Raw genomic sequence first — 20,713 nt, 5'->3', positions numbered from 1 at the left:
ATTTATGAGATTTCAGTCAATGCTCATTTCTACAATGACATTTTAGTTTATGAGTGTTCAATATCATTATAGAATTGAAGTAAGGTGACATCATAATAAGAAGAAACTTTTAGCAGGATTTTTTTTTATATATAAATATCATGTATCAAAGTTAGTTTAGTCAGCGACAACTTATCCCGTGCATTTACGTTACTTTTGAAATTTTTATCCATGCGCACTTCTCCCATGCATTTTAGTTGTCTACAAAATTTTATTTGATATCCACTTATCCCGTGCATTTTAGTTGATAAGTGTTCAATATCACTGTAGAATTGAATTGAGGTGATGATATTCTAAATAGTTTAAACATTTTAGCATGAACAATTTTTTTAAAATTGACAACTTATCATGTAAATCAAGGTTAGTTTAGTCAAAGACATCTCATCCCATGTATTTGATTTATTTATGTGATTTTAGTCAATGCTCACTTATCTCGTGCATTTTATATTATAAGTGTTCAATATAGTTATAGAATTGAAGTGAGGTGGCGTTATAAATAGCAGGAATGTTTTAGCAGGAACAATTTTTTATAAATAACTTGTATCAACTATAAATGTCTTTGATAAATTAATAATTTAACAATTATATTACAATTTGTATCAACGATAACTTGTCCACGTTTAATTTTTATTTTTAAATATTTATCAAGAACAACTTGTCTTCTATATAATAATTTTTTCGTTTATATGTAATAAATATTTTTGTTAGATAATTAATTTCAGTTCATGAATCAATATGGTATAATGAATATGTGTTTAGTAGTGTATTTCTTTCGATCATTATTATAAGCAAAAAATCATATTTTAAATGTATTGAATAATTAATATACTTAATTTATATTTATCACCAAATACTATAGTTGCTCTATGAATTTACAAAGTTATTTGTAGCTATCCTTAATATTTGATTTTTTTTTCAATTACGACCATGATGAATTATGCTCTCAGACCCCTGTTTGATTTTTCTTAACTCTATTAAATACTCCCCCCATCTTAAAATAATCGTTTTTTTTTAGTATTATTTTCTCTGTCTTAAAATAATTATTACTTTTTATAATATCAAAACATCATTTATATTTTTTTTCCACTATTATGCTCTTATTTATTAAATTTCATCTGACGTACTATCCACTAACTACAATTAATAGATGTATTTTAGTAAATGATATTAATTTTGACATTGAAATCACCATAATTAATATTTTCTTAAAAATCATGTACAAACCTTAACGACTATCACTTTGAGGCAAATGAAGTACTAATGAGTAAACCATCAAATTAGTCTTTGCCTTTGTAAAACACTCTCAAATTAGTCCATCATTCTATTTATATTTCAAAATAATATTTGTCTTTGTTAAAAATTTCTCAATTAAGTCATTCGTAATGTGACAATAACATAGAGATAAAGATTTAATATAAAAACTTTTTATAATATTTCAAAATAGCCTCTGTTTTTGTCAAAAGTTTAACTCGTCGTGTGACAAAACACAAAGATAATGATTTAATTCAGAAAATTTTGACAAACACTATTTTTAAAATATTAATAGAGTCAACGACCGATTTAAAAATGACTTTCAAAGACATCAACCAAATTCATGATTTACTCGTTAATTAATTGTCCCATTAAAAAATATTAATTAATTATAAATTTGTTTTAATGCTAGTTTTTTAAAAATTTGCCACACCACACGCACCTGCTATACCACTCTCCAAATCTCTACACATTGGTACTCTCTTTCTATTCCCTTTCTCAAATCCTCACACCTCACACGTATATTAATTTTGTTATTTAATATTATTTAATAATTTGTTTATTTTTAACAAAACCTATCAGTTTCCACATCTCTCACATATTTCCCCTCCCCTCTCTCTCTCTCTCTCTCTCTCTATCACTCGCCTGAAACCATCCATCTCATTCACATCGTTTTCTTCTCCACCATGAACAACCACCACCAGCAACTTCCGACCAGATCTACATCTTTCCGGCGACATTTACTCATAAAAAATTACATATTATTCATCACCTCATTCTCCTCTATCTTTCTATCAAATCAGATTTTCAAAAGGAAATAGCTTGAAAATTTCACATTTTTTAAAAAGTGATTTCCGGCCACCGTTTTGATGCACCACCACCGAACTAATCTCTCCATTCTTTATAATACACCCTTTTTTTAATTTTATTTCTTTGATATTTCAGACTACCGGACTTAGAGGCCGTTTCCGGTAACCACCGTACGGGAGTAGTTTCTTTATTTTTCTTGGTAAATCATGCACCTCTCTTCTTGGTAAAGCCATTTTAGACATGGTAATGTTATTTTGTTTAACTATATAATTAATTAATTTATCATTGTTTAGTCACCCAAATCATAAAGATTTGATTTTTATTTAGGATCTCAACCTTTATCTATCTCAAATCTGAAAATTATGGTGTTGTATTTTTTGATCAAATTTTACATGCAAAACAATATTTTCTCACTTTTCCTTCACAAAAGATAAATATTTTATCACTTTGAATTTTGTAACATTAACAATAAATAATTTTAGATTTAGAGACTCAGACTCTATTGTATGGTGTTTTTGACAGTTCAATTTTATTTAAGCTCTGAACTTCCTTGTTAAATCTACAAACTGAAATATAAACCTAAACTAATAAAAGATGCTGTTTAAAAAATAAAATAAAAACCAGGAAAAATATTTGTATGTTATATTGTTTATTCATGTGTCTTTCTAGTGTTTAATTGAGACCTTAATCCTTGTCTAGTCCATATCCGAAGATTATTGATTCACTGAGAAAATTTGAGTTACTTCTGCTACTAATCGTTTACTACCCTTCATTTCAGATACTATGGCTGACTCTGAGCTTTATATCAACAAAATTTTGATCGACCCTCTCATTTTGTCTCTCATCTTGCTTAGATATTATGGTTTAAAATCACCATTCTTTTTTGGTGGTAATGACATGAATTTAAGTTCGGTTAATGCTATTGTAAGTTCTCATCCTTCCTTTTCTCTCTTTTGTACCTACCTTGTGTTTTTTGGTTTGAAGTTTAATTGAAATCTAAAACAAAGTTCCTTCGACACATTATATCACAAAAATATAATTATCACCACTCAATTTTTTGGTCAGAAATCACAACTCACATTATACCAAAAAAAAGTATTTTCACCACTTTATTTTTTTTTTGTCAGAAATCAAAACTCTTTTTTATTCATTTAATATATGGAAAATGATAAAAAGAAAGTTTAGGCATCACACATTAGAGTTCTCAACTACTCTCATGTGATGCATGTCATAACATTGAACCACACATCAATAACAAATCAACTATTCATTTATTATTTATTTATTTTGTTTTAACCAAAACAAATTCATCTCTTTTTAAGCTTTCTTCAACCTTGGTCGGCTTCCGGCCGCAGCCTCCTTCCGACAACCTTTATTAAAAAAACAATCATATATTTCTTACATATTTATTTTTTAATACCAGTTATAATCACACAAAAAACATAGCACAATCAAACACATCTTAACCAAACTCCTTTCAAACTATTTCCTTCATGTAGAATATGTGTGGTTATGAACCTAAGCAAGAAAAAACATGATAGTTTGTTAAATATGATACAAACGTAATAAAAAAAGAATAAAGAATGCATATGAGTAGATACAAAATTGGTGTTATTGTCTTTTACTTACCTTTGTCCTTGTTGGTTGCGCAGAGAAGAAAAAAATTTCAATAAAGTATGTATACCCAGATTACATGTGGTATTTTTTGTTGTTGGTTAGGAAAAATAATAATTTTCAAAGATTTTTGTTTTTTTACAGGAAATCGGTCTACTGTTGACTGGAAAAAGGAGTTCAACTTTTAAATCTCTTGCAAAATGAAGTGGAAGAATAGAAATGGAGCTTAGTAAAAAAAACGTACAAGAGGAAAAAGTGAACAAAAACTCTTAATGAGAGAAGTGTAAGTTTTTCTTGTTGAAAATGTTTTTGGATCTACGTTTCTTCTTCATCTTCTAAATTTAAAGAATAATATTATGTTTTTCTTTGGAGCATTTGTTAACACAGTTTATTAAATACGTATATATAGATATAAAAGGAGACAGACTTTTAAATCTCCTGCAAAATGAAGATAAAATGGAGCTCAGGAGAACATATAAGAAGAAAAAATAAACAAAAACTCTTAAAGACAGAAGTGTAAGATTTTCTTCTTGAAAATGTTTTTGGATCTCTGTTTCTTCATCATCATCTTAATTTAAACAACAATACTATGTCATTTGTCATCACAACTAAACTTTTCTTATATATTTATTTTTTCATAACAGGTATAATAACACAAAAAAACATATCACAATCAAACTTATCATAATCAAACTCTTTCAAAACCCTCCCCTTTATGTTTCGTCATTGTTTATTTAGGCATGTCTTTCTTTGTAGTTTCTTGGATGGACAACAACATCATTTAAGTTACCTGCAAAAAGAACATTTGTTGGAGAGATAAGAACTTCATTTCATCTGCAAAAAGGTATTGTAACAATATTTCTCATCATTTATTTATGGCTGTAATTTGTTAATTTATTGATCTGGATTTTTTCTTTTGTTTTATATTTATAGAAGAAAGAAGAAAGTATAACATGTATTTTATGTTGCTATGTAGACTTTGCATCTCTTAACTAATGTTCGTTATTAGAATTTTGTCTTGCATCTATATTGAAAATGATGAAGTTGAAGAAAAATAGAAACTTGTTTACCTTTTTGTAGAATGTGTGGTTATGAACCTAAGGAAGAAAAAACATGACAGTTACTTAAAGTTGATATGAACAGAATAAAAAAAGAATATGTATAGATACAAAATTGGTGTTATTGTACTTACCCGTGTCCTTTTTGGTTGTGCAGAGAAGAAAAAAATTGCAACTTTTCTGCAAAAACATATTGGAGTTTAAGATTACAAAGACGGGAGGAAAATGAAGAACAAAATGATAGAAGAAGATACATGAGGAAGTAAATGAAAGGGAAGTAGAGAGAGAAATAAGTTGATAAAGAGATAAGTAGTGTGAGCAAAGAATGAAATTTGTGGAAAATTTATGTATGAGCAAAAGAAATTTGAAATTCAAATTTGAGAGCCAAAAAGAATTGACAGCTATTTCCAATTTGTAACATTGATATATGTGAAAAGTTTGAATCACATGTTATCTCAAAGTGTATTTGTTCAGAAAAAGGCAACTATATGGTTAGTTCTCAAGGAAAAGGTGTTGCAATATGTTGTAAAACTCAACTTTATAGTTACATGACATCATTGGAGTTAGATGACATAATCTTGTTAGAATAAGTAAAATTAAGACAAAATTTACCCTCAAAAGGGCGACGTGGCAGAAATTCATTAAAGGTTATATTTGAGTTTTCCACAACATACTTTGTTCTTATATTAAGAGAGGACTAGGTGCCTATTTAGGCCAAACCTAAAATTTATATTTTCTTCTTTCTCCCTCATTGTACTTAGGAAATTAATTTACCCTTTGCACAAAAAATGATGCTCTTTCAATTACAGCAAAAATGGTTGTTACAAACCAAAGGAATTAATTATTCTGTCAAAAAGATTCCAAACAAAAACACTTCTTTATTACATACTCAACTCAACTAAATGAAAAAACACATCCATTTAGAAGGTTCACCAATCTATACCCAACTCTCTTTCAAGAAAGATCTTCTCGATGTATCGGAGTAGATGCGGGGATTCTGATATATAAGTTTCCATTAGGACCTTTGCTGAAGATTCTACAGCATAAGACAGAAGGAAAAAAAGGTAAATATCATAATTAATTACTAGAATAGTAAGTTTTTTTATTATAAAAAAAATAATAAACATAACATGCCCTAAACACATTTAAAATGATGGTAACAAATGTTATATTATACTTACCATCTTCCCTGAGTTTCCTATATAGCTGCTGCTTTGTAGGGAGGTAATGTAACCTTACAGCAACAGCCTTTCTGAGAGCCCAACCATGATATGAATTAAATATCTGTGTGTAAGCCTTAGAAACTGCATCCTTCATAGAATTTCCCCTGCCAAAAAAAACACACATTGGAACATAATTCACTATCACTGTCAAGTACTACCAAAGCTAATCAAAACTTGTCTTCAACAAAAAAGACTACATTATTGAGGTTAACACCAAAGTCAATATTAGTCCAAGGACACTTTTTCCACGCAGCCCAATTTGCACTAAAGGTTAAAGAATTGTAAGTGGGATCTTTTTCTGTCGTCCAATTTTCCACTTTCAATTTATTTTATTTTTAGTCCTTGGCTTTTGGAACTCACCAAGGTTAGAACCTCAATAGCATCTTTTATCGAAGGTGTGTCTCGGTCTCCGACACTTGTCAGTGTCTGACACCGACACGATACTGATACGTGCGATTACATTGAATTATGTCATTGTCTTAAAAATTTATCAGTGTAAATGTGTCGTTTCCGATGTCAGTGACTATGTCCGCGTAGGTTAGAAGTTAGAACAAGTCTCATACTCACAGAGATATGCTTAAAGATTTACTATTCATCAAGATTCTCAAAATTAGAGCGTATCTAAACTCACATACTTATCAGTTATCAGATGAGTTTCGTTGGTTTAATCATTGTTTTTTTTTTTTTTTGAGGGACTTGGTTTAATCATTGTTGTCTAGCACTAATCTTAAAAACATATTAATTAAGGATGTTACAAGTAAGGGCGATAGTGACATGCTTTGGATCTCTTCAACCAAAATATGAAGAGCATATATCAAATAAAACACTGACACACATCAAATGGTAAAGTAGCAAATGAATAAGGTGTACATACTCTGTGAGTAGAACTTGTTCAAATAGCACCTTGAGAAATTCTAGTCCACGTTTTATTTTCAAAAGATTTCTGGAATGGCTCCCTTGTTTTCTCACAGAATTAGTTTGCACATCTTGATCAACCATAGATTGTAATATTTTGAAAGACTTTGATGCCTCTGCTATGTCATTTACCTGTTATTACCATCAAAATCATGTGATAATCAAATTAAATATGTCGCAATGAATTATTCTAAATTCCAGGTCTGTGTGTGTCAATGAATAAAATCACACATATGTTATTAATATTAACTAGTTTATTTGAACAAACATTGAATAAGATAAGTCATTTATCTATTTGAACAATTGCAAATATTTTCTACTCTGATATCCATATATACTCTTGCATAAACATCCTCTCCTTGCATAAAATCCATGTTTGTGTTACCAACACTTCAGATTAAAGGCATATTTGGTATGTGTGTATGTGTTTAACATTGACACGACACTGACACATGATTATAATTAATCTCTTTCATCTTAAATTATTACAATGTGTCCGTCGTCTATGTATTAGTAAGTGTGTATCAACAAATAATATCACATATTCACATGTATGTTATCAATAATTAATAATGACTAGTTTATTGGTAGCTTACCTTGGTAACGTAATCCATCTCAATGAACTGGAAATGAAAGCCAACACTACCAAAAAGGGGAGCTACGAAAGAACATGCACGGGAAAAAGCAGCAACCTCAATCATATTTTCATTGACGATGACATTTGCTAGCTCTTTGAATGCATCTGCGATTTTAGCGAGATGTTTTTCATCGACTGCTGTCGTGGAAGCCGCCCTTCTTCTTACGATATCCTCCGTGTTGTTGTCGACATGATCATGTACCGATTGCTGCTGTTCTTTTCGGGCATTGGCAGAAAAGCACGTCAGAAAACCACCACATGCTTTAATCCCTTTTCTCTGATGTACATGTTGTTCATTACTTGCCATGATAGAAGAAATATTATATTATTATACTTCTTCTCTTGTCCTTAGTGTTTGCACCTTATCTTCATATATATACATTATACATGTGTGTGAATGTGTTGAGTGGATGCAATGAGTTCAAGTTCTGAAGGTTCGGAGAAAGAGTACTTCGAACATAGTACAATATATACGTCAGAATAAAGCGTCATCACTATCTCATATTTAGTTTCTAAAACTAAAACTATATGAAATTTTTAAATAATAATTTTAAAAATAGTAAATAACACTTAAACTGTATGAAATGTCTCTTTAATTCTCAGTATCTATTGTAATAGCATAGTATAATTTGATGGATTTCATGTAGTTTTTGAGACCAAATTGATGGATTCTATATAGTTTAAGAATGAATTATTACTTCATATACTTTAGGAGTAAGCAAGTATACGAGATACTGATTCTCAGAAGACTAAATTGATTGTTTACTTGTATAGTTATAGCTTCATGTGAACAAGCCAAGTCATCTTATGAATTTTTTTTCCACTCAAACTTTCTTATTAATTTATTTAAACCCAAAGTACCAAAGTAGTCTTAATGATTGATTTTTTTTTTTTTTAAGAAGTAATGATTGAATTCTTGAAAGTTGAATTCACATTGACACAAGAAATTGTTCTAAATTGGTGGGCTATAGTTCTACTTTCCCGTGATGGAAACAACAGTCATAGTGGGGCCAGTTAGTTAACGATGCTATTCAAATAAAAATTGACAGGAATGGTTAAAAAAATAATCGAAATTGACAGGAATGGTTTGAATATGTCAATTTAATTTGTTAAGAGATATCAATCCTAACTCGGACTTGACTAGTTGATTCGATTCATATCTAAAACAGGGGAAAAAGTAAGCGAAACTAATCAGTTTACACCAATTTAATTTGTTTAGATCAGGTTGTTGAGCTCTTCAAATTCACCGGAACCACATTATAACTACTTTTTCTATTTAATTTTAAAGCGATACATTAGAATGGTGATTGCTCATCCAATCCCCTTAAAATGCAGCATTTTATTGGAAGTAAACTTCTGATCCGAAGATTTGCGCATATAAGGGGGTGATGAGCAACCCCCCCCCCCAATGTATTTCTATGAGCTGAATTATCCTATCTAATTGACATTGTTAGTAGAAGAAAATGTATTTCAGATGTCTCTTTGTTTGAAGAAATGATTCCATCTAGAGTATATGAAGGATAGATATTTAGATATAATGACCAAAGAGTGACCAATTTGATATTACTGTTTATTACTACTATAGTACATAAATGCAGCTACTGTTACAAAGATGTAGAGTGGCAACTGTGTGGCTACAAACGCTACACAAATCCAGCCATCCAAGTAATATCATCAAGCAAATGGCTCAAAAGTTGGAATAAATTTAGAGCTAACAGCTTGCGAAAGATTGATGGATCATCTTGAAACCTGTCTGGCTTCTATGTCCTGAAGTCTCAAGGTAACGGCTCGCTTGTGTGCTTCAAGTCCTTCAACTTCAGCCATGGTTTCTACATATGGTCCAAGTTTTCTTAGACCTTCCTCGGTGAGAGATTGTACAGTTATGTACTTGAGGAAAGAGTCCAATGACACACCGCTATACATTCTTGCATATCCGTAAGTAGGAAGGACATGGTTTGTCCCACTTGCGTAATCACCAACACTCTCTGGTGTCCATGGCCCTAAAAACACAGAACCTGCATAGGCAATTGGATTGTCATCAAGGACACATTCAGAATTGAATCCTCTAAGGGGTTGCAGAATGCAGACATAAAAAATACACCAAGAAGAAAAATCCAGACTACTTTACCTGCATTCTCAATAAAACTCTCCCACTTCTCTGCATCTTTCACGTTGATAATTAAATGCTCAGGTGCATACATGTTTGAGAAAGTGATAGCCTGGAAGATGCAAAACTAATCTTTACTTCTGAAACTCCAATAAAGATGTTGGTAGATTGAGACTTAACAAGCGAAAGGAGTAGTAAATAAGTATATACTGTTTAACTGATTAAAAGCAAACACAAAAATAGAACGATAATTTAAGGTAAAATTTTGAAGTCTTCTATAGGTAGTAAGGAATTTTGACATATACATAGATAATTTCACACTAATGCTGCATAAATGTTTCAAGAAAACTTAGTGTACTTTTATTTGTATTACTGGGCTGAGCCTATATTTCTCAAATTGATTTACTTTGCAGTATAAAATATAGTGATAGCATATTAATTTATAACTTTATTAGCTAATACAAGGCGACAATGAATATTGGTTTAAGTAATTTGTTATTGCATTCTTTGGTTGATTTTCCCTAATAACAAGTTTATAAACACCCGGGCACACCAGTACAACATATGCTATGTGTAACATCATTTGTTGGACAACGTATAGATGCAGATGCTTCTTGTTAAGGGATTGTTTGGATTGGTTTATTTGAGATTATCTACTGGCACAAGCACTTGTGAGACTGTTTTAGAGAGCTTATGAAAACAGCATGGCATGCCTATAAGCTATTTTCAGCTTATTTCCAAAAGTTCTCCATGATAGCTTATGAAAACAACTTATAGCTTATATGAAAACAGTTTGACTTTATTTTATCTTTTGTTGTAGAAATAGCTTATACATAAACCCTTATATGATAAGCGTTTATGTTACAAGGGCTTAATTGACCTGCTTATCCAAACAAGGCCTAACTCATCAATCTGCTTTTAGGGGTCAAATACAAAAATTTGGACAAAACCTCAAGCATATCACGTGCATGCACGATAAAACTGTGGCTCAGTGCTTTTGCGGCAAATTCCCCTCTTGGAAGACTCTGACACTGCTTGCTGACCTCCTCCTGAATTGCATTCTGATCCACACCATCTCCAGCAATCACAAGAACAACTTGACTATCAGGGCCATGCTCAGCCTGAAATTGTAAATTAGTTTTGAAGATATTAGCAATATTCATGAAATCTGAAAAGGTAAGGAGTCAATTTAGTGCTTACAAATTTGGTTGATTTCTAGATATTAGTGATTAATTAACAATTAATTCTTATGATGTATCTGCGACAAATATTATGAATCATATATTGAACTTTGGATCATAATGTAGAAAATGGATACTAGAAGCTTTTAGAACAATGTATAAATTACACTAGAATATGAGTATGGTTTTTGAGGATGAAAAAGATATCAGTTTTCGTTGTGAAAATGAATTAGCGAATAATGTTTGTATACCAAATAGGAGAGTTTAAAACTAATTAAACCTGGGAAAGTAAATCAGCAGCTACGTGAGATGGAATTGCATGCTTGTCCGCGATGACTAAAACTTCAGATGGACCAGCTGGCATGTCAATTGAAACCATGGCTTCACTATTCTGTACATGATTTTGAAAAAGAAAAGAGAAAGAAGCTTTTAGATTCAAATTATGAAATGTAATACTGGATACTGGGATATGGATACAAATCAAGGGATACAAATGTAAAATATAAACTAGCTTACTTGAAGTATCATTTTTGCAGCTGTGACATATTGATTTCCAGGGCCGAAAATCTTCTCAACCTGCAAAAGTTCATCCCAAATTTACAATTAGAAATGATAGAAAAATATATGCACTGTGAATACTGTTAAAATGAAAGAATCAAATCCATTGAAGTTAGTCTAAAAAGCACAGACTCTGACAGACACCGGATACAAGACAAACAGACACGACACAGACTTCATGTATCTTAGTCACCATGTATTCATTAGACAGCGAGATTTATGTTGTCATTAACGATAAATTAAGAACAAGTCAAGACATTTAACTTATCAATAGGGGGTGAGAAGTTGATGTAAAGAGTTACCTATCACGGGATGAATCTCATTATATATAATCATGAATTTGCACTTCTATTGGAATATGATATAAAGCTGAATACAATAACTACCAAAAGAAATGTCAACAAGATGAATTAAACGAGAAGCCGAACCTTGGGACAAGTTTCTGTTCCCCAAGCCATAGCAGATATGGCCTACAATTGAGAAAAATGTCATATTAATAGTTGTTTAATCAATAATACAATGATGATACAGATATATAAAAACCAATAGGAAAAATGGATGATATATTCAAATCACAAAACCAGATAAGGTTTTTAGTATGTTATCATGCATCAAACCTGTGCTCCTCCAGCTTTGAGCAGGTGAGTCACCCCAGCCTTTTTCGCACAGTACAGTACCTCCTGAAGAAAAACATTAAGAAAGCGTTGAGAAATTGTGAAGGTGAGATTGAGAAACTCTACACCATGGTATATCATTACATCCTAATTATAACTTTTACACAATATAGACAAGTACCTTGCATGTTGCACCATCCTGGGTGGGAGGATTTGCAAGAACAATAGTTTTACATCCAGCAATTTGTGCAGGCTAGTACAGAAAACGATTAACATTCAATTAAATTTGGAAACATAAAAGTATAGAATGTTGAACAACAAAAGAGCTAATGAAATATCCATTCAACTTACAACTGCAAGCATCAAAGCCGTTGAAGGCAAAACAGCAGTTCCCCCTGGAACATAAAGACCCACGGAATTAATACTTCTTGCAACTCTCTTGCATTGGACTCCCTGAATTTACGGAAAACTCAAGACTCACATAAATAATAAATAGTATTGGGGAACACTAAGAACCAAGAATGAACGAGCATGGAAGCATGGTAATGAATTGACATGAAATTATTAACAAATACATACAGAAATATGAGAATTCAAAAGACATAGACTAATCAAAGACAGGGAAGCATAAGATCACAACTTGACAAGATAACCTACTGATTTGATCTTTTTAGTGTCTGTTTGGTTCATTTGTGACATAAATTGAATTTGTAAAATTGATTCTGGAAAAAAGTTAGTTAAATGTTATTGGTGGTGTGATTTATGTTTAGCTACATTCATATAAAAGTGGGTTGAACAATAAATTTGAGGTTAAAATAAATTGTAGAGGCAAAAACTCCAAATTCTAGCTTCAAGATAGAATCAAATATAGAGGCAAAATTAATTCTACTTGAAAACATTCAAACATGTCAAAATCAATTTTATTCTATACCTTTGAAATCAATTTTTCCTCATCCAAAAGTAGAACCAAACATATCCTTAGTATTATTTAATTATTCCTGGGTAGTGCTACAGGCAAATACTTCTCAACATGTAGATTCAGAAAAGCACATCATAACACACATCTAATAGAATAGCAATATAATGATATCTAGCCAACGAATATTTCAAACTTCTACTTAATACATAACAGTATGCTTAAATTAAATAATTAATTCTCAATTCAGTCTTAAACCATTAAGCTCCTGATTTATCGACCAAACCACAGACTAAAAGAGCGAGAATAAGAATTAACATACTTTCATGTTCTCGACACTTTTCTCAGGTGACTTCTGAGCAGCATGAAATGCATAAATATTGCTGTATGCAACATCGAAAGCTTCCTTAATAGTTGGATCAAGCTGCAAAAGGCCAGAATAATAAGAAAACAGTAGCATCCACACAATTATTATCCAATAACTAACATATATACATAGCAGAAATGTTGTTTGAGCATCAATTTGGGACAACAAAATTCAACAACTTTTGAAATAGGTTGTGCGGTTCAGACATGTTTAATAGATATATCAGGTGTCACAAGTTATTAACCATCTATTGAGCTATATTAACCACAAATTTAAATGTCATTAGCCTTGATTTTCAAGTGTTAAAATCGAAAATTGTTGGTAATGTAATGCTACAAGCAACTATGTCAATGTCCTAATTTGTGTTTTATTAAGTTGAACAGGTGGTTAATGAGTTATCCAAACTCGATATTCACATTAAACACTCGTTGAACTGTGTTAACCGTTAAAAATTGTCAAATTTTGTTGCTTTTGCTTCAAATTGATGTTGAAATAACATTTCGCAATAAAAAAAAATGATCATAACAAAGCTACAACACAAGTAGAAGAATTTTTTAACAAAACATACCACAGGGTCAGGTAAGTCAGAGACAAGTTCAACAATGTTATCAAGATCAACTTTATCAAACTTTGAAGTATATCTACAAAAAAAAAAAAAAAAAAACAAACTTTAAAAGTTAATCCAATTCAAATATAAGATTTTTAAGAAAATGATTAGTTAAGAGAAGTAGTGATATTCACTGTTTAACAGCAGCATCTCCATGAGTATGAACATCATCAACAATGGGGTTGACCTGAAAAAGCAAAAAGGTAAGATTTTGAAAGTGAACAACAAAAACCCATTTGAGAAAGAGTGATAAAAAAAGGTTACAATGTCGAAAACAGATGAAAAATCGATGCGTGGACGAGATTTGAGGGAGAGAAGCTCGGTTTGAGTGAGGTTGGATAAATGGTAGGTTTTGATTGGATTTGCCATAGAAATGGAACAACGTGTTCGGTAGTTGATGGTATTGGTAACAGAGAAAGAGGAAGAGAAGGTTTTGTGGTGTTTTTGGTAACACTTCCAGTTAGTGTTACAAGTTGTAAGTGCAGACTTCATCCTCTTCCTTCTCTCTCTCTCTCTTTCTCTTTCTCTCTCTGTCTCTTCTTCCTCACTTTTTCACCACTATTCAATTTTTCATTTTTAATTACTATTTTACCCTTTGTCTGAATAATTTTTCAATTTGTTTTTAGTGAGTTATTAAAAAAAAAATATCTCACTTTATTTTGCAATCATAAAAGTTGATTTTGAAATGATTGAGTTGAACATAAATTAATTTATGTTTAAGAAATTGTTTGGTAAGACACGTTTTTAAAGTTGTAAGTTTATATGGCCAAAAAATTTTGTTTGGAATTTATGAGGTAAAATGTTATTTAACGATGAACAAGGTGATGATATTATGTTATATTTATTTATTTTCTTTATGAATGTCACAATCACAATATTATACATTATAGTGAAATAATGTAATTAACTACTACATATATTTTAACATTCTTTTTGGAAAGTAGATTTTTTCAAATATTTACCTAATGTGAAATGTCACTTTATCAAATAGGTTGACAAAATTTCATACTTTCCTCCACACTCTATTTGAAAGGTCTTTTCAAAAGTTAGGAAAAATATATTTTTTACAAACCCAAATTAATCAAGAATTCTTTTTGTAATTTTAATTATAAATTTTTACATTTGAAAAGTCATCCATGAAGTTAAAAAAAGTTATTATGGTATATTAATCGGAATTGATATTGATCCAACATAGTAATATTTTTTAGAAAAGTTATTTATGAATGTTATTATCCCCTAGAACACACATGTTACTTGGTGGTTTAAATAACTTACACTAGTACTCAGCAGCATTTTTTTTTTCTCTTTGATTGTAAAAGGAGCAATGGATCATAATGGTAATATTACTAATGTAACTATTCAGATTGAAGTTGCACTCACAAAAAAACACTATTGTATAGTTGTAAAAGTATAGTATATAGCACAAGGAATCATAAATGTGGATTTACAAAGGTTGTTTACAAACATATTCAGATCTGTGTGTAGCAAAAATCTCCACTCAGTTTCAATACAATTGATGAAACAATTTTACAGTATACAATGAATCATGAATACACTATGAATATGAATTAAAGAATAAGCTAAACTACTAATCAATGCCTATATTGAATGCTAACCATGATGTTCCTGTAATCTAAAAAAGCAAATAAAACCTTAACATAGTAATTAAGGACATTTGGTCACTTCCAGGGGCAAATAAATCTTATGCAAAGGTTGGTTTCAGGCTTCAGGATGAGGAGGTAATATCCTGAAAAACCTGCAACCTGGCTCTCCTTGTTCGCTTCTCCTCTCCAGAGAATACATCCCTTTCATTTGTCATTTCCGCATTGGTAAACAACGAACGCCTTACAGTTGGATTCCTCAACCAAGTATCATTCACAGGTGCAGCATTATAGCCATCTTTCAAGTTCAATAATTCAAGTTTCTGGTTTAAACTTTCAGTTTCGTAATGTGACCGACGAGAAGGAGGTTGATAGACTATGTTTGAGTTTTCATTTTCATTATGAAACACTTGAGCATCAAAATTTGTATATCCTTTATAGAATAACTCATACTCTTCAGATTGTTGTTCTTCTTCTACCATATCCGCCCAACTCTTCTTCTTCGCCAGTTTTTTGTCTGCAAATTCATGAAGATTGTTAATCAAGTTACTGTCAAAAGAAATTGTAACACTAACAGTAGTATTTAATATGGAGATTTTACACTACCTTGATTTTGGTCTTTTGTATCAACAGAAGCTGCAAATTCATTGGCTACATCCAACTTTGTATGAGATTTGTTGTTGTCATTCTTTGTGAATTTCATAGCTGCTTCTGTGTTCAAAGGATGTATCGAACCAGAACCGAAAACTGTTGTTGTGTTTCCTTGCTTTACTGCTGTTGTAGGTCCATATTTTGCTATTGCAGCATCACCTTCCGGTGTCCTTGTTCTCCAATTTGTATCGGTGCGAGGAGAAAACCCATTCTGTGTTGAGTTTGGCTTAATAATGTAAGGAGCCTTCTCATTAGGATAACTCACAAATGAAGGTTTAGAATCTGAATGACTGTTGAAACCCCATGAAGGTCTTTTTGGTTTTGTGTAAGGAGGAACCTTCGGATCGGATTTTGCAGGATCAACAGACTCATATAATCTTCTCCTAGCATGAGAATGATGAGATTCTTTGGCATCAGATGTCAAAGACCGGTTATTTTCTGTCCTACTCTTAACCGTATCAGTGGTCTTTCCATTTGAGCTCTCCAAATTCGGTGTGGAGTATTGTGATGACATATTCCTCCCTGGTGGTGCTGTTGACTCCATCTCTTGCAGCATTTGTGTAGCGCGTTCATAAGACTTGACGAAAGAATCGTCCATCTTTCTGTTTTTTGTCGCCGCGGTTACTGCCTGAAGTAGAAATCTTGCTTCTGTAATCTTGTTCATCTGCATCAAACATATTGCCAAATTGCACTGTTTGTTCCTATCAACCTCAAAGGACAGTGCTTTTCTGCATAAACAAAACAAACAAGGAATTATTACTTTTCTCTTTATAGGAACAAAAACAATATCAAAAATGCATTTTGTTTCCATCTAAATAGGAGTTTACCTATAATGTTCTTCAGCAGTTTTATAATCGCCTTTTTGCAAGTAGGCCCAAGCCAAGTTCCCAAGTATCCTTGATATCTCTTGTTCAGCACTGATTTGAACTTTCTTCCCTTGAGATCTTGCATGTTTTGCTGTCCTTCCAACATATGTCATACCATCTTCAATTTGCTTCAACTTGTGATGAAGCATGTCAATCTCTTCATCAACCCTTCCTGACCTCTACAACAATAACAATATACATGTATAAACCATTAATGTTGGTTTCGTAACCTTCAACAATAAAATAGGAAACATTGTTATATGAAAAGTCCTACAATACGAGATACTAATCTAACATACTTGTCTGAATCTTAACATTGATTTTCAAACTCATCCTACTTAATGATACACCTAAATGTTACAAATTAACAAGGTCTTGATTCTCCAAATTCCCACCTTTTTGTAAGTTTATTCAAATGCTAATCAAAATACAAACAGCTAAGGTTCTTGCAAGAGATGTTAATATGACCAGCTTATCATTCAAATGCATGTAGAGATAATTAACTAACATAAAGGCTAGAGAAAGCAAGAAACAAACAAAAGAGAATCTTTATACCTTATAGAGTTCAACCAAGATGTTGTCAAGAGATTCCTGCGAATCAGAAGGGCAGAGATGGCGGAAAGACTTGATCGCTTCGATTGCTTCATCAGACCGGTTCAGTTGCTTCATAACTAAAGCCATATCCTTCAAGGCACTCTCGACACGATCACCAGCATTGATGGCAGCCCAGAAAAGGGAAATTGCTTTACCTGGATCTTTATCCACTAACTGTAAAGAATTCAGATTCACAATCATTGAACAGAAAACCAAGAAAGAAAATTAACTGATAAAAATCTAGCAAATTATCACATTCAAAAAAACTTAGCAATTCAAATTCTCCTTCTCTTACCATGAATTCAATTCTACACAAATTATCACACACATTCCAACTACAAAAACACTACAAGAATTTCATATTTCAAAGTTCAACCAACTGATATTGAAGTATTCAGATTCTGAGAAAAAACTGAAAGAAAATAAATCTGATAAAAATCACTTCAAAACTGAGAATTCTATTCTAAAGACATACAAATAACCACATGTTCTACGCCTCAAACTCTATCAAAACGATAAGAAAAACCCATCAAAGAAAGAAAAAAATTTACAAAGAAATATAAGAACTTTCTTGCATCAAAAGAAACATCAATTCAAGACCAAGAATTCAAGGAAACCAACCAAAAACATCACAGCCCAGAAGACAAAAACAATCAAAATAGGCAACGAAAAAACTGTATTTACCTGAACCTGTTTGGCTTTAACATAAGGAGAATCCCCAGAAGGAACCTTATGAATAACATGAAAAAGATCATCTTTATTCACAGAAGCTGCTGGTGATTTCTTTCTCTCAGAAAATGGAGAACGTGCAGGCCTTGATTTCCACGACGACGATGACGATGGCGGAGTCATGTAGCACCTTGCCGGAGAGTTTCTTTCAAACGTCATTCTGATCAGAAAGTTTCAACAAAGACGTTGAGACCATAAAAAGATTGAATTCTTCAAAGGGTAAAAGAAAGTTTCACTTTTTGTTCTTGGTTTGAGAAATGGTTGAAGGGTTTGAAAGGAAAAGAAAGAAAGAGATGAAATTTATGAAGAGAGGAAAAGATAGTAACAGTAGCAATGAGTGTTACAATTGCAATGAGTGGAAAAAACGTTTGAGAAAAATTGTGAAAGAAACTAGCCGTTTTATAATTACTAGCCGTTGGGGTTATTGGGTTTTTCCATCGTTTCTATTTGGGTTTCAACTATAGGCCCATTATTAATTGATGATGCCTCACTTTCGCACCCTCCAATATGGACTGCATGTATTTACATGTATAAATTGTTAATTTATTTTTCACATCTTAGTGCTCTTCTCGCGCGCCCTATCGAATTCTAAAAATGAGATTTTCGGATTTTATAATTCGGGAAGAGTTTTTCCCTTATTTTCGATTGGAGGAAAGTAAAAAAAAAATCTTCAATTCAAAATTAGGAAGATAATGTTCAATGGAGTGCTTGTCATTCCCTGTTCTCAACACGATTCCGCGAGCAGACGACCCACTAAATCGTGCTTAGAATTTGAGAATAGTTGCAAACTAAAGAACAACATATTGATACCCCTAACCAGATCACTTCTAGACTTGACGCATAAGCTGGACTGAAATCTTACTCATGTGTGCCCAGTCTGATGAAATCGGTGGCCGATTTATACTCTTCGGTGGCCGATTTTTCCAGTAACTAAAAGGCTTAAACTGGCAGCAAAATCGGTGGCCGAATTCAAGCATTCGGTGGCCGATTTCCAGTCTTCCAAACTTTAATTTCTTGTTCTTTTGTAGCTTTCAGCTCCATGAATCACAATGAATATCCTCATAATTACATGAAAAAATGTCTAATAAACTAGTAATGACAGAGTGTCATCAACAGTGTTTTTACTTTATTATGAAACTTCCTCTGATAATTCATAAGAAACTTACTCCATATCAAACATACAATATTTTACCTAACTAACTAATGTGAGCATAATATCTTTGCGTCTGTCGAAACACTTTGGTGTGGAGATTCTCTTTGTGTTTGTTGAAGCACTTGAGTGTGGGTCACCAAACGTGATCCATTCTGCAAATGTACGCTATAAAAGCTTCGCAAGCGGCGCTCCACTGCCTACCTACAATGTAACTGACACCTAAGACTTTCCTCTATGCTCAGATGATAGATTCTAACATGTTTGATTCTACTGGAAGTTAGGATTTGTAGTTTTTTATTCTAAAATTGTTTTCACGCACAAAGTTATAGTTCAACTCACTTTTACATGAATGTATCAAAACACAAATCACTTTTAATCAAAATTGCTTTTAGCAAAATCAATTCTACATAATCAATCATATCAAAATAAATTTTCACCACCACAAAATCAAACACACTAGTAAACGTCTAAAAATGAATAAGTACTTTTTTAAGAGAGAAAATAAATAATTTTATTAGAATAATCCGAAATTAAAAAAAAAAACCATATGGATCGGTTGATCTTTCAAACAAAAAAAAAAACATAGAATTAATTTACAAAAGGTGTTTTTTCAGATGATTTCTTTTTAGACCCATCAATCAATATATTTTAGACCTCCTAAAATCCTGTTTTTATCCGTAATACATCCCAAAGATTGTTTTGCTCGAAAATTATCTCCCAAAGATCCATCCCGGAGGTTGTAGGAGTTATATATCTCGGATGACTAAAAAGGAACTATTCTTTGCAAAAATGTATACTTCAATGACAATACACAATGTGATTAAAGTTAAACATGAGGAATACGGCCCACCGATCAAAATCATTCTTGTCGTCGTCTACAATTAATAAGCAAGTTGGTGGTTAAAAGAAATCAATATCATTTGCTTGCATTAGAATAAGAAATCAGTAAGTAATCAAAATGAAGCAACCAAGGAAGAGCACATTATCTTCAATAAGAAATCAGTATCATTTGTTTGGATTAAATGTTTTAGTTATCCGGGAAATAACTCCACATGAGTTTTAGTTATGGATGTAAGAATTAAGAGGAGTGCGAAGAGAAAAAGCAACGTTGGGTGAAAAACAAAGGATTTTTCAACTCGAGATCTTAGAAGGAGATTCCATGCAACTACGAGCAAGTGTAAATGATATGTGGGACAAGATGACACATGAGATTAAAAAAGTA

The 20,713-nt window shown here is 31.9% G+C and overlaps 3 protein-coding genes and 2 long non-coding RNA genes across 7 annotated transcripts; 1 reads left to right on the top strand and 4 right to left on the bottom strand.

Annotated features, from left to right (window-relative positions):
* The first annotated feature begins 965 nt into the window (after positions 1-965).
* LOC146945042 (uncharacterized) lies at positions 966-5,340 on the top strand. 3 transcript variants are annotated; one of them, XR_015026212.1, is made up of 6 exons: positions 966-2,343; positions 2,879-3,774; positions 3,859-3,997; positions 4,124-4,230; positions 4,471-4,558; positions 4,930-5,340. It is a non-coding gene; the product is annotated as an uncharacterized LOC146945042 (long non-coding RNA). The 3 variants fall into 3 exon arrangements; XR_015026210.1 differs by having other exon boundaries at positions 1,007-2,343; positions 2,879-3,024; XR_015026213.1 differs by lacking the exon at positions 4,124-4,230 and having other exon boundaries at positions 1,010-2,343; positions 2,879-3,024.
* Positions 4,225-5,041, bottom strand: LOC146945043 (uncharacterized). Its single transcript, XR_015026214.1, has 3 exons — positions 4,907-5,041; positions 4,785-4,811; positions 4,225-4,504 (listed from the first exon to the last, which is right to left on the bottom strand). It is a non-coding gene; the product is annotated as an uncharacterized LOC146945043 (long non-coding RNA).
* Positions 5,341-5,575: 235 nt separating the features above from the next.
* Positions 5,576-7,891, bottom strand: LOC146945041 (accelerated cell death 11-like). Its single transcript, XM_085743431.1, has 4 exons — positions 7,507-7,891; positions 6,870-7,042; positions 5,954-6,099; positions 5,576-5,808 (listed from the first exon to the last, which is right to left on the bottom strand). The coding sequence occupies exons 1-4, from the start codon at positions 7,852-7,854 to the stop codon at positions 5,702-5,704; spliced, it is 774 nt and encodes a 257-aa protein (XP_085599557.1). The 5' UTR covers positions 7,855-7,891; the 3' UTR covers positions 5,576-5,701.
* A 1,112-nt stretch (positions 7,892-9,003) lies between these two features.
* HDH (histidinol dehydrogenase) lies at positions 9,004-14,429 on the bottom strand. Its single transcript, XM_085743430.1, has 13 exons — positions 14,162-14,429; positions 14,032-14,084; positions 13,859-13,931; positions 13,246-13,347; positions 12,359-12,460; positions 12,189-12,260; positions 12,011-12,073; positions 11,822-11,863; positions 11,352-11,411; positions 11,116-11,226; positions 10,605-10,775; positions 9,676-9,766; positions 9,004-9,562 (listed from the first exon to the last, which is right to left on the bottom strand). The coding sequence occupies exons 1-13, from the start codon at positions 14,387-14,389 to the stop codon at positions 9,285-9,287; spliced, it is 1,446 nt and encodes a 481-aa protein (XP_085599556.1). The 5' UTR covers positions 14,390-14,429; the 3' UTR covers positions 9,004-9,284.
* Positions 14,430-15,379: 950 nt separating this feature from the next.
* On the bottom strand, positions 15,380-18,708 carry LOC146945039 (uncharacterized). The gene is made up of 5 exons (XM_085743429.1): positions 18,294-18,708; positions 17,571-17,783; positions 16,977-17,194; positions 16,105-16,877; positions 15,380-16,015 (listed from the first exon to the last, which is right to left on the bottom strand). The coding sequence occupies exons 1-5, from the start codon at positions 18,495-18,497 to the stop codon at positions 15,624-15,626; spliced, it is 1,800 nt and encodes a 599-aa protein (XP_085599555.1). The 5' UTR covers positions 18,498-18,708; the 3' UTR covers positions 15,380-15,623.
* Positions 18,709-20,713: the final 2,005 nt, after the last annotated feature.

Source organism: Medicago sativa, chromosome 2, assembly GCF_051527215.1.
Source record: "Medicago sativa cultivar Bolivia chromosome 2, Bolivia_mono, whole genome shotgun sequence".
In the NCBI taxonomy this organism is placed as follows: domain Eukaryota; kingdom Viridiplantae; phylum Streptophyta; class Magnoliopsida; order Fabales; family Fabaceae; genus Medicago; species Medicago sativa.
Note: the sequence above shows the minus strand (reverse complement) of the source record. Positions and strands in the feature narration are given on the sequence as shown.